This window comes from Argiope bruennichi, chromosome 6 (genome assembly GCF_947563725.1).
Source record: "Argiope bruennichi chromosome 6, qqArgBrue1.1, whole genome shotgun sequence".
NCBI lineage: Eukaryota > Metazoa > Arthropoda > Arachnida > Araneae > Araneidae > Argiope > Argiope bruennichi.
The window spans coordinates 36,469,923-36,488,643 of NC_079156.1; the positions used below are offsets into that span (position 1 = coordinate 36,469,923).

Consider the following 18,721-nt stretch of genomic DNA (forward strand, 5'->3'; position numbering starts at 1 on the left):
GTGTCTGACGGCTTTGGGTTGCTGCGTCACATGAGTCTGACGACTTTGGTTGCGGATAGATGGCGCCACAACAGCTGTTACGAAGGTTGAAGGTTCATTGTCCGAGGTCACCAATGAAGCGGTATGTTATATGCGAGGAAAGAGCCTGGGACCTTGTGGTTAGCAGTCCAGTAACTAAAGCATTATACCAAAATCGATCGTACGGGTAGAAGAGTTGTTAACTGGCTTATATGCTATTCACCACAAGATCATGTACAATTAGTTCCTTCTTGCAACAAATAAAATAATCTAATACCTACTTTCGTACTCTTACATTCTGTTTAATTTTATGAGGGGAAAAACTATAAACCAGGACGTAAGAGTAAAATTATTTATTAGCTGATTTTACGGGACATATGACAAAACCAGATAATGATATTCTAGCAAATGCAGTTATCGAACCAAAAGGAATGAATTTCTTAGTATCAAGAATTGCATCTGAAATGAATGAATACTGCTTACTAGCTCATCACTTGGTTGGCTGGGGGAATAAGGGCTTTAGATGCTCGGATGTCAGTCTTGGGACAGGATGGGGTCCACTTGAAAACAAAACATCAGCGCGTTAATTGCACTGTTCAAAATGAGATATTATGATAGTGAGAAAAATTATGTCAAACCCCCGGGCACCATTTACATTTGCTAAACCCGTGACGAGATTGGGGACGAAAAAAAAAATGTTATAATACCCCACATGGTACTTACCTTCACAACAGACTTAATGGGTATAATAGATATCATAACTTTAAAACGGCATCTTGGAAGAAGTTAAACAAAACCATCGAAGATTTTCTTTTCTAGTCTAATCCGAATCTTTTATCAAGGGAGGAAGGATTTGATATTAAATGAGATACCAAATACTTTTGTCTGAAACAAGACTTTTCTTAACAGCCGATTCAGATGTGTATTTTCACCAAAAGATTGAAAATGCTGCTTTATGGCTATACATTTTTTTAAGATGTGATGTGTAAATGCAAAAGGCTAATAAGAAAAAAAATGGATATTGTTCACTTAATTTTACATTCTCGCTAACAAAGGGCACAAAGAGAAGTTTTAAATTCTCAAAAAATTCGAACTCGGGATTTTGATGAATCTTCATATTTTAGAGCATCTTGTTCGAGAAACCCATTTTCGGAATTACGCCTATCTGTCTATCTATCTACAAAGCGAGGCCGCTTTTTAGTCTGAATTACAAAAAATAAAAAGTTAGAGGGATAAAATATGACACACAAATTTAACATTTAAACTGTAAATCCATATCAAATTTGAAATCAAATTCGGCAAGCTATTGATCATCGGTCAGTCTCTATTTTCGCATGTATGAAAATGCAATGACTTGAATTAATGAAATATGGTACACAATTTTGACATCTGGTAAACATTATGGTTATGGTATTCACCATAATTACCAAAACCGTAATAGCCATTATTACGATAATAATATATAAATTATAAATCAGATCAAAACAAAAAGTAAATAAAAAAGATAATAATTATTATTAATATTGTAATCATATATAGATTACAAACTAGATAAAGCCAAAAAGAATATAACTAGAAAGAAAAATATTACTATTCATATAATAATAATACATATATTATAAATTAGATCCCACCAAAAAATAAATACCAATTATGAAACCCCATTGCAATTGAGTAAAGAAGAATTGTGAGTTAAAGTGTTTTTTACTTTTTCGCATCTGCAGTATAAAAAGAGAAATTATTATAATCTTCCAAAAGAATTCGAAATTCTGATGAATCTCCGAATTTCAGATTCCAATGAGCAGAGACAATAATAGTATCGTTCAAGAGTTCAGAGAACAACAGAATTTTTATGACCTGTATGTTTTTTCTCACCTGTTGGTTATTTTTGTGTTTATTTCGCCAGTATCACCACGAGATTGACAATGCGCAGACGAATAGCTAAGTTTTGAACACTCTTACGCATAAAAGCACTATTATCACAAACATTGTTGAAGACTGAAAGTATCGTTGCTTTTGGTTAAATGTAGCGCAGCAAATTATAAAATTTAAAAATCGGCGAATACGTTTCATATTTTTTACAAGGAAGTACAGTCTGTCTAAATCGAAACCCTTATTACAACTGCAATAACACATTTCTAGTTTGCTGATACATTTTATAAAATGAATAGATTGATAAAAATCGCATGTACTGTACCTGTGTCAACATGTGCATGCGAAAAAAAATGTCAATACATTGCGAATTGCTAAAAAAAAATTATATGCACATAATCATGGCTTATAATAGACTTCAAAAGTTCATGATCTTTGGAGTGTATATTAGATCAAGAAAATTATTGCGTTATACAGTAGTAATTTTATATAATAGTAAAAATTGCATTATATGGTAGAAAGATTTGATAAATTGTATCCGAAAGGCTGAATTCAGCTATACTAATGTCATTAGATCCTACTGTCACTATGAACTATTTTATCATATTTTTCAATGACGCTCAAAAAGTTTGGCTTTTGTGCTCATGTATGTCTTGTAATTTATTCAATTATTTATTTTTTAAGCTGTATTTTTTTTAATGTTAAATAAACCATTGTATATTTGAGAAACGGATGCAAAACGTCATTATTTATTTGTAAATAAATTGAAATAAATGCTTTTCTCATGTTAAAATATATCTCATGAACTCGAATGTATTCTTAATGTTAAACCCATCTTATTAATGTAGTAAGAAAAACGTTAAAGTGTGTGTTTTTTTAATTGCTGAGATTAAAAATAAAGAATATTATGTTAATTACAAAATTCAAAAGTTTATTATTTAGCAGCCGATTTCTTTTCCTGTATTTTGTTAAAGCCTGAGTTAAATTTAAAATAACTTTAATTAAGGTTATTTTAAATTTAACTCAGGCAATTACGTGTTTTGAGACTGACTTTATCGGCGGTAGGAGTAATTACTTTGGCTAGATGTGTACAACCAGAATAATAATTTAAATAAAAACCAATTTCTCTACAGATTTTGACTATAGTTTTCTCATCCCCTCCTGCAATGATTTATACTATTAGAATATAAGTAAAAAAATTTGAGAAGATCATCATTACAGTTTTCCTCTATACATTGTCTGTCTCCTTAAAATTTTTCAAAAACAGTTTTATGATTAAGGCGAGATCTGACAAAGGAATTAATTCACAAAACATTTGCATCTTGCCTTACGCTATATGTAACATCACATTAATGTCTCTTTTCTGTTTCAAAATGTGCAATATATTATAAATTAACCGTTTACTTGAACTGTTATATGAGTGTCGCTATCATCAGTTTATGAATTGACTTCGGTAATAATATGCCAACTGACGTGATCTCCTCGGGACTTTCTCACACATTTTCTTTACCCCTCCCGCCATATAAAATTATGAACCGTGTGCAAACTCGTGAATGCCACAAGTACTCAGATTTTTGTTTTCACACATTCGAATTTTGTGTTTCTTAATAAAATTAAGAAAAACAGTACTTGTATTTTACCTGTATGTATAACAATGGAGAGGAACTGTTATAAAATATCTATCATTGACGTGGATTTATGAGCAAATTAATTACTGACATGCGGTTAATACACAAGTTACCAGGAAATCGAATATATCGTGGAAACTTTTTTTTTTTTTGAACGAGTGAAGCCAAAATTTGGCATAGAACTATGATTGTGCTCCCAGGATCCCAAACCACATTATATTTTTTTTAAAAATCTCGTTAATTATCGCGTTAATATGTATGTGAAAATGCAGACCAACAAACCCTCAACGCTTTGACAGATTCGGTTTCAAATTCGGTAAGGAACTACATTATAAAAGTAGAATCGATGCATTAAATTTTATATATCTGGCTTTTTACAGTTTGTACTTATCATGCTTTCTTGTACTAGGATATCAAGACGAACAGATTTCCTTTGAACGGATTTCGCTCAAAAATTAATAGAAATCTACAAATTTAGTATAAAAACCATGAATCAAATTTCATTCGTCCTAGCTGAAAACGTTTTTGAATCCGCATAGAAGAAAATAAAATGTCAAAATGCATATTTAATCAACTAAACTTTTAAAATGGCATTTATGATGTCTAGTGAACTTCTGGGTCAAAGTCGAATTCATTCCATTTTTATTCTTAAAACTGGATAAGATCTAATTCTATGTTAAGTCATACTTTATTCGATTGCTTTCTTGTATTCTGTTACATTCTATTGTTCTATTCATTAGCGAGTATTTCGTTTAAGTAAATTCATTTCACTAGTATTCTTAAAACTGGATAAGATCTAATTTTATGCCAAATCATGTTTTAGAAGACTTTATTCGATTGCTTTCTTTATAACTTGTCCCATTCTATTATTCTGTTCATTAGCAGCGACTATTTCGTTCAGGTAAATCTCGCTCTCCCTCACTGGCTTACCTTCGCTTTTCCTGGATTTTTTTTAACCTCACCGGATCGCTCCGGTTCCAGGCTGCGAATCGATTGACGTCACTCCGCGCAATTTTCCTTCTCGCGCGGGATGCTGGGATCCTGACTGACGTCACCTGTTCCTTTTCCCAGATCGTCGGACTCCCCTCGTGCAGTGGAATACCAAGAGCAGCTCCTTTCTTTCTCACTCTCTCGCTCTCAAACCCAGCATCTCCTCAGACGCAAGCAAACAGCCCACTCTTTTATCTTCTCCTTCATCGCTCATCGTTGCTGCTCATTGGTCACTCGCACTTGTCCGGTTTCATTCATTCACTCGAGTGTCATGGACGTCTAGCGGCGGACAATTCTAAAACAACAGTGCACTTTTTCGAGGACCTCAACAAATCCACCAGTAAGTAGATATCGAGTTGTTAGAAGGAAGTAGTAAAACTTGCTACCACTCTAAATTTAGATGATACTACCACACTCCTACCGTGAGAGGGGATTAAAAAACGATTGGAGAATGCTAGGGGAGGTCCTTGCTTGTTCTAAAGTAAGCATGCAGCAATTGGATCCGGGTCAATGAAAATTTCCGATCTCGTGGCGAAATTATTGAATAGTATGGATATGAAACAGCAAAATACAATGAATAATGTGAAAATATGTAAAAATAGAGTGGGAGAGTTTTATTACTTGTGCCTTTTGTTTAGAATTATTTAACTAAGAAGCATGATGTTTTGTTATTATGGATTGCGTAATAGGAGAACAGACTTAAATATCATGTTGATTAATCGATAACAAAATACGAATGATACAAGCATGAACTTAAAGGATTTAATAGTTCAGCTTTGAATACAAAATGTACTTTTTATAATTTTATTATAATATAAAGCAATTTTATAAATTGTATTCGATTAATTTATATTAGTTGAAAATACCGTTTAATTAAAATTAATGACCTAATAAATCCCTTGTTATGAAGTCACTCTTAAGAGGATAATTTATTTCATTACCAAAATGAAGGAATAAATTGATAAAAAATAAATTATGAATTTCAGATTAAATACTGTGTAATATAAAATATAAATATTTACTAAAATTAAGCGATTTTTTTTTTTTTTACAATTGAAGAATGTTTGAATATACTTTTGAGTTAAATATTACATTTTTACATTTAAGTTTTAATAATTATGATGAGGATTAAGATGATCAAATTAATTGTTATTTATCACTTTAAATAATTATTTAATAAATAATAATAAATTTATTAATTTGCGAACAAAATCCATTCAAAGGAAATCTATCTGTCTTGCTATCCAAGTAAAAGAGCATGCAATAATAACAAAACATAAAAGAGTTAAAATTATGATGATTAATTTGATAAATAATCGTGATAAATTATTAATATTATGATAACTAAATATATTGTGATTCACGTATAGTTATTTAAATTTTATTATTGTGAGTAAATTTGCAAAATTTAAAAAAATCAGAGCAGATTGATAATAAAATGTGATAAAATATGCAATAATTATAAAGGACTGTAAAATAATTAGTCTGTTTTGTCCCAGTCTTAAATTTATGAAAGCAAGCGAAATTACTGAAAATGATCATAGTTAAAACAATAATAAAAAATAGTTTTTACATGCAAAAACATTTCTAAAAATATCCTTTCATATTGATCTACATTTAAATTAAAACTTGGATCTAACATTTATAATAACATTTAACTTAAAAATTAAAATACTAGCGGAACAATCACGTAATCTTTTAATGCTAATTAACCAAAAATAATAAAGAAAGAGTTTTTATAAAATGTTAAATTTCTGTCTAAACCTTTCGTAAATCTAAAAATTGTATTCGGTAAGAGCTTACGTAAGCGCTGAAAACTTACAATAAATCACAAAGAAGTAGAGAAAAACGGTTTGAAATAATGCCAGAATAATGTCAAGATGAGGAAAGCTAATGCTTTTTATGCTCTGAAATATACTCTCTTTAAGTTTTATTTCTGTAAGATTCATACAATAACAGGAAATTTAAAAAGCTCGCAAAAATTGGTTGTCGAATGCATCCTAAATAGAGTATTCGCAAAATTCTAAAATTATTTTTAAAAATATTTTTTAAACATTAAAAGCAAAAGATTAAATTGTAAAGAATAAATAAAATTTAATTATTTATCTTACTGTGTAATGTTATTTATTAATATTAATTTTAAAATCGTCTGCATTTTTTTTTGCATTTTTTTTAACAAATCAAAATCTTGTTAATCTATAATTTTGTTTCAAATAAAATTATTTATTTAATGGAATCTAATTCGATAGATAGTTTCAGAAGTTACGCCAAAGTAATTATAATTTTTAATCCTTACAATGATTTTATTCTTTAACTAAAATGATATATCAAAGACTATAATTTGAGAGAAGATATTAAAGTTTCTTAAAAGTAATTTTACTTGCATTTAAAATCTGCGATCGCATTAACAAATTTCGTAAGAATATACCGATGAAACGAACTTCTTTTCATGCATACAATCCAAAACAAAGAAAACATAAAAAAAATCAATGAAAATATTTGTCTGCTTTATTTAATAGATGTTTTTTGCTCAACCTATTCTCTCTCTTTCTCTCTTTTTGTTTTTATATAGAATGTTTCTATGAATTTAAATTTAAAAAGTTATAATTCAATCCGTATTTTCTTGTTTATTATAATTTGAATTTTTTAAAGGAAATTTTTAAAATAATTCAGAAATTTTTAAATGGAAACAGATATTGCAGATATTCTCTAAATGAGGCTACACAGAAGAGAAACGATCTTTGGTTTAATAATCCCAAGATTTCTCTTCTGACTACTAAAAGATTTTTAGAACTAAAGCCTTATTACTTTGAAAGAAACAATGAAATTGAAATCAGTTTCGGAAGGCTGTTTAAATATACTTTTATTGGAACTATTTTTAATGCCAAACGAGAATGAAACGCAAAACTCTGAGAATGATACGAAGCGAAATGATCGATTCCCGGAGAAATGGTATGAAGTCGATATGACGCAATATTATACCATCTTACAGAGACGTTTTGGTGCGCACTTAAAAATTTTCCCGTAAGAACTCAATATTTAAGTTCCGGTTTAAAATATGAGAGTTTTTAAATAACTTTATTTGTACAATAGCTGCCGGCCTCTGGAAACTAGCTGATTCGACGGGATTAATACTTGCTAAAAGCTTCAGCTAAACATTTTACGTTACTTGGTCTTAATTGCTTCCTCTGTAAAGCATTTTTAAAGTTCAAAGTTTGAGAGGAGCATTACATTGTTCCGTTTATTGCGGCAAATAGGAGATAAAATGTTATCTCCAATCTATCATCTCGCCTAAAATTTAATTTTTAATTCAAACTGGAACTTCAACTTTTTTTTTTTTTTTTTGTGAATACAACAAAATTTCAAGAATTTTACTAAAAACCTGCTTTAAACAGAAACTTATCTAATATGGGAATGCCATCAACAAAAAATTATCTAAATCTATCTTCATTAATAACAACGGAAGAAAAATATAGCATAAAATATTTGTAGCAAAGATGAAAATAGTTTGAGATTCGTAGAGTTTTTCAATATTGTTGTAAAGTTTGCTTAAAGTATTTAAAAAAAATTAAGAAAAAGAAAGAAAAAAATCGCAAGGAAATAGAACTGGCATTTTTGAAGATAATATTTTGAATTTTCAAACGATATAGAATTCATTTTGGTATTATAATATTTTCAGATGCTTTTGTTGGATTACTCCTTCATTAATTAAAATTCTCTCCGAAGTGCATATTCCCACTCTCTAAATTATATGTATTACCAAATTTTGGTAGCTCTCTGATAAACAATTGCTCTGAATGTCAGCAAATGCACATTCATTTTTATTAGTAGTAGAGATTTATATGCTTTAAGTTATTTTTATATTTGATCTAGTACACACTAATATTAACGATTGATGCACAAAAAATTTATATGCAACTTTCAAAAATAACCAAATTAAATTTCCACTATATAACGTTTCATAACATCTAAGGATCCTTTGAAGAAATTTTCTTCCCAGTTGATCCAGTGATCATACACAGTTCGCCTCAGATTACAAGACTTGCTTGACTCTAGATATTCGATTGAGTTCCAGTGATCCTGCACTTTCCTCAACTTTAATATAAAACGGTATCCCGAGAAAATCTTGGAAATTTAACTGAAAAGTATTTTAAATCTGAAGAATAAGTCATTTAGAATAATGCTTAGGGGCGAATTGGAAAAATATTCTAATTAAATTGTGTTGCAGCAAGGAAAAACTTGTAACAAAATTTTTATTTTTTAAAGTTGTTGGGTTGGCTATCCAAAACAAGTCTTTAAATTTGCTTTCGGATATCTGAATAAGTAAGAGAGACAGGGAAAATGGGGTGTTAAAACATCAATTTTTCATGTTTAAATAAAAGAATGTTAATCTTATAGGAAAGGTTTACGTTAAAAAGTTATAGATATTAAATATATCTATAAAATCAGCTGAAAAAAAGTTAATATAGCTTAATTAAGTAAGAAACAAATTTTAAATATACGCCAATTTGTAAAAACATTTTTTTTTTTCGGTTTGGGGAAAATTTTTGGAATTTTATTTAATATTTTTGATTCTGGTATTTCTTTAAAGTTTTTCAGGTAAATTTTTAAATAAATCTTCTTTCTATTTATCATAAAATAATACTTCCATTACTTATTTTGTTTTATCACTTGAAGAAATACAAGGGAAGATTTATGGAAACACTTCTGTAATACAGAAATGGGATGACGAATTATTGTTCCCGAGACCACAATGATTCGTGATTGTAAAAAGTACAAAATTTTTGTCCTTCCCACTTTTTTTGTATATTTCCATGATTGGCAATATTTTGTGTTTAGTATCATCATTTCTCAGTTGTTGTATAATGAAGAGAATCAGAAATGTGTTTTGAAATCCTACCTATTTCCAGAGTTCGATTTAAAATTTGATACATGTCAACAATTTTTCTGCAAAGATCACAAATTAAATTTTATTCTTCTAGCTCGTAGTAATTTTGAATTATAGTACAGTGGCTTGTAGTAACCTCTTAAGGTTCAAGCCACTGTAGGGTGACCAATACATACAAAATGCTTTGAAAATAATGCAATTCTATAAGTATATAAAGAGTAGTTGAAAAAACAGACAACACAATATCATTCGCATTATTAATTTCTTTCAATTCGAAACATAAAAAAGCGATACAATGTACACATTTTAAAAGGTATAAATAAAGGTATTCATATATATTTAATTATTCATATGTTCTTAAAAAAGTTAAGCAGATTATTGAGTTGTCAAGCATTTGTTGAATAAATCTTTCTTGTAAAATGTTCAAGTAAAGGTTCAGCATGGTATTGGACTAATCTTCTTAAGAGTCGAAGGTCTTGCGCAGTTTCAAGAGCTGTTTTTGGTTTCTCTTCTGGTTTCTCCTCCTCATTATTTTATTTATACTGTATGCCGTCATCTCTTCGATTCATTCGTCCATGATAAATTGTTTTTTCTGTAGTCTTTTAGTTGCCTCCCAGATTGCGTCAACGTTGAATCAGGCCTCATAATCATCAGAAAAGTCTGCTTATTTTTCAATGAATCTATGTCCTCCTCTTGATTGATTTTAATAATCTCTATGCCGAATCGGCTGGGCATAGAAATCTATGACTACAAGCTAATTGATTATCTCTAAAATCGGCAGATTTTCAATGTCCAATGTCTTCTTCTTGGTGGATCCTAATAAAGTCTCTATGCCGAATCGCCTGGACATAGAAATCTATCACTACAAGCTAATTGATTATCTCTAAAATCGGCAGATTTTCAATGTCCAATATCTTTTTCTTGATGGATCCTAATAAAGTCTCTATGCCGAACCACTTGGACGTAGAAATTGATATCCACAAGTGAATTAATTATCATTAAAATCAGTGGAGCTTCTATGTCCACTTCCTTCTCTTGAAAGATCTAATAAAGTTTCTATACCAAACTGCCTGGACATAGAAACTGACCACACTATAAGCGAACTGATTATCTCTAAAATTGGCAGAGTTTCCATGTCAATGTCATCCTCTTGATAGATACCAATAAAGTCTCTAAATCGAACAGTCTGGTTTTAGAAATTGATCACTACAAGCAAATTGATCATCTCTAAAATCCATTCCTTTCTATTTTGAATGAATACAACCGATTAATCATTACATTCCAATGTCCAACAAGTGAAATCTGTATATTTCATATGCGGACAAACAGACAGGTTCCCTTTGACGAATCTGTTTCAAAGTATAATCTACAACTGCATATCTATTAATTTATTGTAATAACCATATATCAGATTTCCCCCAAATGTTTAGTTTCATTTTTGAGCTTTCGTGTTCACACGAATATTGAGAGGCAACATAATTTCAAAACGTCGTTTTAAAAGAATATTTCCTTATATATTTCTTCTATGGTATATTCTTTATACACGAAATTGAGTCATTAAAAATAAAGAATTCGTCTTTGAAAAACGGAATAATGTTCTAAAATTTCAAAATAAAATAATTTTTTTGAAAGATAAGGATTTTTGTTTGGAAAAGTTGTTTGATTCTTCCGTATATTTCCAAAAAATCAATGAAATGGAATAGAGATTATAAAATAAAAATGAAAGCAACCGTGAAAATGTAGAATAAAATTAGTTGAGAAGCAAAGTGAAATAAGTTAGAAAAATTTAAGACCAAATAGCATTTTCAAGCGAATATTAAAAAGATTAACAGCTTTATATCACTTTTAAATTCTTTAGTAAAAACTTTAACTAAACAGCATTAAGAAAAGTATAGTTATGGAAAATTACCATAAAAAGATCACATCATGAAGTTTTTGAAAAATATTGAATATTGAAATATCGATAATTTTGGAATTATGAACATGAATATATAAATGCTCTATTTGTTGAAAGAAATTTGAAGAACACAATACTGTTTAATTTATCCTTTGAAATTTTTAAAAGTAATTAAAAATGTAAATTTTTAATTATTAAAAAAATTTTTTTTAACTTTTAATACTTAAAGAAATTTTTTTTCATCAAGTGGATCTTGGGATACTTCTATAGCATTGTTTGAATTTTATATTATGTAATTTTATGAAAAGATGAAGAAATATAAATTCTTATTCAAGTAACCAAGATGTCTTAGTATTTGCGAAAACAGTTTTTGAAATGATCAGTTTTTCTTATATAATATTTCTTGGTAGGTTTTTCATATTCACCTTTTTTGCGTGATAAACATTTAATAAATATTGATGGTTCATTGGGTTTGTTTGTTAGTTTAATAAATGGGATTATAAAATTGATACAGCTCGCAGCCCAAATTAAAATGTTGAGATAAAAATTGATAAACATCCGTTTAAGAATAAGCATATCAAGTTAATCTTGACTAACAGATTTTAAAATATTATTTATAAATAAAATCAAAACATCTGTGATTTCCCAGAAGATAATAATAAAGATATTATCCCCGTTTGTATAAAATTGGGGACCTTAGACAAGATCGTGAACGCCATGAATTCTTAGTTATTTATTTCCAGAAACCCACATATGAGGGTTATGTGCGTCGTAGCACAGTATAGAAAATATGTACTTGCATTTTATGAACCGCATGCCATTAGCGAATAATAGATACGAAAGAGCCTAAAAGTGTACAATCATCGGCGATTATTCGCTAGGATACAGGTAATACACAGATGCTAGAAAACCGAATGTTTATTTTGGAAGCCTTTTTTTCCGATCTATTGAAACCAAAATTCGACATAGAACTACAATTTTTGTCACAACATCACATACCAAATTGCATTTATTTAAGTTTTTGGGATTTTGAGTTATCTCTTTCATATGAATATCTAAGTACAGACCGACAGACGGTCAACCCTTTGACATATTTAGTTGAAAACTTGATAAGAATCTACACTTTGTGTGTTAAAACTATATACTAAATTTCATTCACTTAAATTTTTGAGTTTTTTTATTATTAATTATAGCGTGTATATATATATATATAATTTGATTCAAATCTACATTTCAGGTGCTGAATCTGCGTACTGTATTTTATCTGTCTAGGTCTGAGATTTTAATAGTTGTTGTGTTAACTTGTATTTGGTCAGGCAGGCAGGCAGACTTTCTCTGAATAGATTTCGATCCAAATTTGACAGAAATCTACAAATTTGTTAAGACCACATGCAAAATTTGGAGATATAACCATTTCATCTGTCAAGTCCCAAGTGTTTTTTAGTTATTGTACTCACAGACAGACAGACAGATAGACAGACAAAATTTCAAAATTGTATTTTTCTGTTTCGGAGCGAATTGAAGCTTAGAGAATCGTTAAAATTTCGAGTTTAAATTTTTTGACGATTGCATTTCGCATTCGAGAAAAAAATTATCAATATTATAAAAGTTCTAATTCGTGTAGCTATTGAAATGTTACCTTCTCGCTGGTTTACTAATAAAATCTCAACTATTGTGAATAAGTTCAGTTGTGAGAGACTAAATTCCATTGTTTGTGAGTGATGCACGCTACCGTTGGAAATCAAATATCACGTTGGTGTTGCATAGAAGTTTGTTGAGTAGGGGCCTTTCAAATATCATACTCGTTATATGAAAATGATTATGTCTTTCAAATAATCATTTTCAGGTAACGAGTATGACATTTGAATATTTCTCAGAATATATTTTCAGAAAAGGTATATTAATTGAATTAACTTAGATTCAATATTGTTAAATTCTTATAGACATCAAAGTATCAACACAAGGGGGTGTAAAGACCTCAAGATATCTCGCATAGTTTTTTCGATATTCCTATAAATTTTATGATGTTGCATTTTTTATGTCTTTTAATGTAAAAATCTCACATTTTGATATTTTCGAAAACTTTGGAAGTATCATAAGTGATAAAATCATTTATTTCTTTATCATTGTTTTATCTCGTATTACTAAATCTTTTTTGAGAGGGTGAATCTCTGGGTTCTTTCTGCAAGCCAGGAAAAGTTTATACGATATTACTCTGCTTTTAAAACGATTCTAATTTTATAGCGTAATTTGAGATGTGTAAACAAAAGAAGATAAAGACTATGGGAATAGAAGTTTATTTAAGTAAAAAGTTGTATTTTTAATTTTATACTTTCGAACTACTTGAAGACATCAACGTATTGGAAATTTTATGAAATATATTTTCATAATCTGCTAATCATATACTAGTTTTTTTTTTTGTTTATATCGATAAAATTTCTGTTTCTCAAAGTCCATTTACCATACATATGAGCCAAAATCATTAAATTAGTTCTAAACTGATGAAAAGAGGAAATATTTTGTGAAGATTTTTCCCTTTTAAGATGTATTCTTCTATTTTGTATCAAATGATAATGGCATTTAGTTATAGACAAATATCTGTGGTTTAATGACATAGCTGATTTTAATATTGTAAGATGCGGGGATATTTGCACAATAGTTCGTTATTATTTGATTACTGTCTAGACTGGAAACTGAATATTTAGATGCTGGAACTTCATAACTTTAAGTAGCACATAATGAGATAGACATTCGAATTGGAACATCATTATCAGATATTTAATACTAGTCCAATGAAAATATGTTTTATCCAATTTAATTTGCCTCAGTCTTGTCTGCATTGCGCTTGCTACAGTGGAATTGGAAAGTGGTTGTCGCTGCATTATTTGACAGTTATTTTCATTTTGACAAACTTGACACAAATTTAAAATAATAATTATAAATATCTGTTTATGTTTGAAAGAAGTATTTTTTTTATTCGAAAATGCCATTTGCACATTTTGATTTACTGGTTTATTCGATTTCGGTTGTCTATGAGATAGCCGACTTTAGCGACCAGCTGGTTCGCGAAAATTAATTTTTCTGATTGTTATTATTTATTTTGTTCTGGGTGACTATTATTTCTCAGGCTTTAGTCTATTAATATGGAAAGCATTTATTTAAAGTTGTTATTTCGAAAAACTGAGAAACATAAATTTAACGGAATTAGCCTAATTCAAATCACTATGAGTGTAAATTAAACATCGCATATGCTACAAAATGAAAGAGGAAGGGAAAATCCTATTGATCAGCTGTAGTGTTGTGTAACCGGTTAACTGAAATTCAGCAAATGACAAAATCCAAGAAGAAAAGAAACTAGGTACACTTACAAATGAATTTAATTACACGCATGCACAACATAAAATAATTACAAAACAACCCAAATGAATTAAAATGAACAAATAAGGAATTCGTTCAGGGAAAAGAGCCATGCCTAAACAGAACTAAAGGTCAAGTTGTTTTCTCTGCATATTTACTTTCATTGCTCACTAGAGTAGTGCTGCAGGCATTTTGGCTGTTTTCTAGAGTTTGGTACTCAGTTAATATCGAAAGAAAGTAATTTTATCTGAATTTTAACACCAGAAAAATCACACTAATGAAGAATTAGATATAATAAAGAAATTAGTTTGAATTCAACGAAACAATGGAAACTACATAGATTGCGTATCAATTAATTTTTTAAAAACAATTAAAATTAAAGGAAAAATGGTAAAATAAAATTGGTGCCTTTAAAAGGGCAATACTTTGAGTTTAAAAAAGTGTAAAAATCATTTTTATGTGATAATGTTTTCTGGAGGTATCGATGAGAAACATCAAAAACTTGTTTTATTATTGATTAACATTTTAACTTTGGAAACTCGCAGTGACCTTATCTTATCTTAATGAGCACATAAACTAAATTTCACCTCGGTCGGGCAAAACCTCGAGATTTATATAAAAAAGGCTTGCGATCATAAATCTTTAGATGCATAGATTACAACCTTTGGCTACCAGCTGATTCAAAAGGAATTTCGATTGTGTATACTTTCTGTTAAATCTTTTATGCATAACTTGATATTCATGATACACTCAAAAAAGGTATTTTTAAGTTTTAAATTGTAACAGAAAATAAAGCCGCATTAGTTTTAATAGACTAACATATGTTCTGTTTATTATGTATCTGAACCTTCTTCACAGAGTGAAGTCCCATGACATCATAACGTTTTAAAAACGTAATAGTTTGACTCATCTATTTTCTAACTATTGCGGTATTTCAGATTCATTTTCTTTCTTGTCATATAAATTACACCGATTTTAAGCAGATTCCTTCTTTCTTAAAAAATCACGTGATTAAATATTTGATAAAAAAATGAAAACAGTTTGGATTTCAAAATAACAGTATAAACTGCTATTCAAAATTACGCAATAAATATTTTTTAAAAATTGCCAAAATTTAAGAAAAATTAATAAATTAGAAATTAATAATTAAAATTTGTATCATTAATATGTTTTTTTTTCCTTTCTTGCAAGATGGTGTAAAATTGTATTTTTTTATTTGTTTTTGTTTTGCTGTAATATTTTCGGGGAATATCATGAAAAAAGTCAGGATTTCGATTGATTTTTAAATAATTATAATGTCTAAAACATCATTCCAAGATACACATTTCCACTCTCCAAAATATATATGAGAAATTTGGTACCAAATTTAGAGCGCTAATACAAAAACATAGACACACAAACAGGTAAAAAGGCCTTCTGCACGCAGACCTATACATATTCTCCTTTATTATTAACACGGACAAAGTAGACACTAAAAGAAGTTTTTCAGAGAAATATTAATAAACCAAATTTTATATCGGAAGTGAATAATGATGTATTTAGTAAATTTAAATAATTTTTTCTCAAATTTTGTGAGAAAACGCATGTCATAAAGTTTCAGTATAATAGTATTTAAGACAAATTAAGTCTTAAAATAACGTCATTATGGCTTGTAACAAAAGTTCTGAAAATGACGATAGACATTAATAACATCCGGTAACAAAGTGAAAAAAAACGACATCTAAAAATTATTTATGCAATTTAATTGAGAACTAAATATTTAACAGTAGTTTACTATTTTTTAAAGCTTGAAATATATTCTTTAAATGAGAATGACTTATTTGATGGACTGATATTTCTAAACACCTCATGCAATTTAATGATATCCATTCATTTTATAAATGAATTTGCCATTTAAATAACTAATCTGTTTTGCCAAACGTTTTTTTAATTTTTCTCGCACATCGGTAAATCCTCGAGAAACATTTTGAAACGATACTTTATAATTCGACTCTTATTAGATAAGATTAGCAAGACAACGAAACAAATTTCAAAGAAGGGTAAAATATCTTGAAGTTTTTTGGTCATTCTCATTTGTCAGAAGTTCATATATTGTTGTCACATTTTAGTAAATTCTTGAAGCGAACTCAGCCTTTTTGAAAAGTTTACACAAGAATTGTTATCACCTTTTCTTAAACTCTTTCGTCAACAACAGCGTTTTGTCCCTCGCGAGGAAGCCCAAAATAATCCTTCACATATTTTTAAGACCATCAGGCGCCTAATTGGTGCCATCATTTTAGTCGCTTGGTTCTGTTTTTTATTCTCCAGTGTTCTGGTTATAAGATTCTGATTTAAAGAGACTGGCTTCGAATGCCTAATTAATTCTGAGACAATAAGGATTGATTTTAGCACAAAATAAGTTTATTGATGATTCAAAAGACCGAAAACCGTAAGCTCAAAAGTAAAAATCCAGCAAGTTTACCATAAAAGCATATTTAATTGAAATGGATGATACTCAGGTTTGATGTGTGAGGTATAGACTGATACTGATATACTTGATTATACCTGATACTTTTATCTGATGTTTTATACCTGATATTAGTGGTAATTAATACCTTTTGTGCCAGAAACCATCTTGTTCCCTGTAAACACAATCATTAATAATTTTAGCTATAAAGACGGTTATATCTACTTAAATTACTCGCTACTTATAACATATAGTTTTAACTGTTTTTTAAAAAAATATTAGAAAATAAGGAGTTTTATATAATTTAAAGAACTAATAATAAGAATTTGATTTCGATTTTATTTCTTAAGTATTTTACTATATATTTTTAATCAGATTTGAAAATATTAATATTTTCATTTCACGTATATTTTTTTAAAGGTTATATTCTGAAAATTATATGCATGTTCAACGTTTAATTTTTATTTAGTCCCGACTATTTTACTAATAATAATTCTGCCGTTTGAAATATCTATTTCCCTCGAATAAAAAAAAAAATTGAAGCAAAATACAAAATAGCTCACTTATTCGGTGAAAATCCTGTCAATTTTATATATTAAATTAAAAATACTAACAAAAGTTTAAAAAAAAGTGTGTTAAAAATAATGTTATTCCACCTAATGATAAAAATTGATATATGCAGGTAATTAACATAATGCATTTTGTATTAGATATACAATATTACCCAACCGAAGTTGAGGAGATCCATCAATAGTAATCCAACTAGTATTTGATATTGAGCATCTAATATTTTTCATCTATATCAGTATCTATAATTCTTTTCTGTACCTGAAATAATATATTAAGTTGGTACAATATAACCCAAACCTTTATTAAATGTTCATAGCAATTAATTGGAAAACAATCTTGGCGATAATTGCTCACATTTTAGCTTCTGGTTAGCAATATTAGAGTTCGATGAAATAAAGAGGGGGTGGGGCAATTCATGAGACGTCACAATCACGTGCAGGGCCGCCCTCATAGTCACAATAGAAATTTCATGTTCCATCGGAATCAAAATAAGGAATATGAGAGGTTAAAATCTAATGAAAATACTTACTTAATAAAATAAACGAGCCAAAATAAGTCCAACTATTCATAAATTAACAACCTACAACTTGGCATATTGGTGTCTATTCAAAATAAAACTTTGCAAGCCAACTTCTACCAATCTTGAGCCGACACATAATAAGTTTTAAAGGCACATTGGCTGAATGAATATTTATTTGGAGTGATATAAATGTTTATATAACATAACCAAATAGATGACTTTCATTTGCAAGTACAAATAATATTTTTATTTTCAACATGTTTTTTTTTCAAAATTAAAATAACACGTGCATACTAAATTTTTAGGGGCACTTAGATCAACAACGCTACGGAAATAGTCTAATTAGCCTATAAGACGACCCTAATTACATGATAAATGTAATAGTGCATGTTATTTAAACGCATGCTGTCTGAAACTTCTAAGTGAATATGTTTTTTACTCCTACAAATTGTATAATGAATTCCATAGTTGAATTGGCGCATTATATGGGATTTACTTGATATGAAGATGAATTGGAATATAGTAGCTGAAACTA

The 18,721-nt window shown here is 29.0% G+C and overlaps 2 protein-coding genes across 2 annotated transcripts in view; one reads left to right on the forward strand and one right to left on the reverse strand.

The window, feature by feature from the left end:
• Positions 1-500: 500 nt before the first annotated feature.
• The window catches only part of LOC129971719 (uncharacterized), a 31,973-nt gene continuing 13,752 nt past the window's right edge, over positions 501-18,721 (reverse strand). The window contains exons 2-4 of the mRNA XM_056085695.1: positions 4,449-4,668; positions 742-793; positions 501-578 (exon numbers count right to left, since the gene is read on the reverse strand). Of these exons, the coding sequence (XP_055941670.1) occupies positions 501-578; positions 742-793; positions 4,449-4,668 (350 nt within the window). The remainder of the gene's footprint in view (positions 579-741; positions 794-4,448; positions 4,669-18,721) is intronic.
• Positions 4,515-18,721, forward strand: part of LOC129971178 (b(0,+)-type amino acid transporter 1-like) — a 110,595-nt gene continuing 96,388 nt past the window's right edge. Inside the window, exon 1 of the mRNA XM_056084715.1 lies at positions 4,515-4,848. The gene's annotated coding sequence lies outside the window, so the exon portion shown is untranslated. The remainder of the gene's footprint in view (positions 4,849-18,721) is intronic.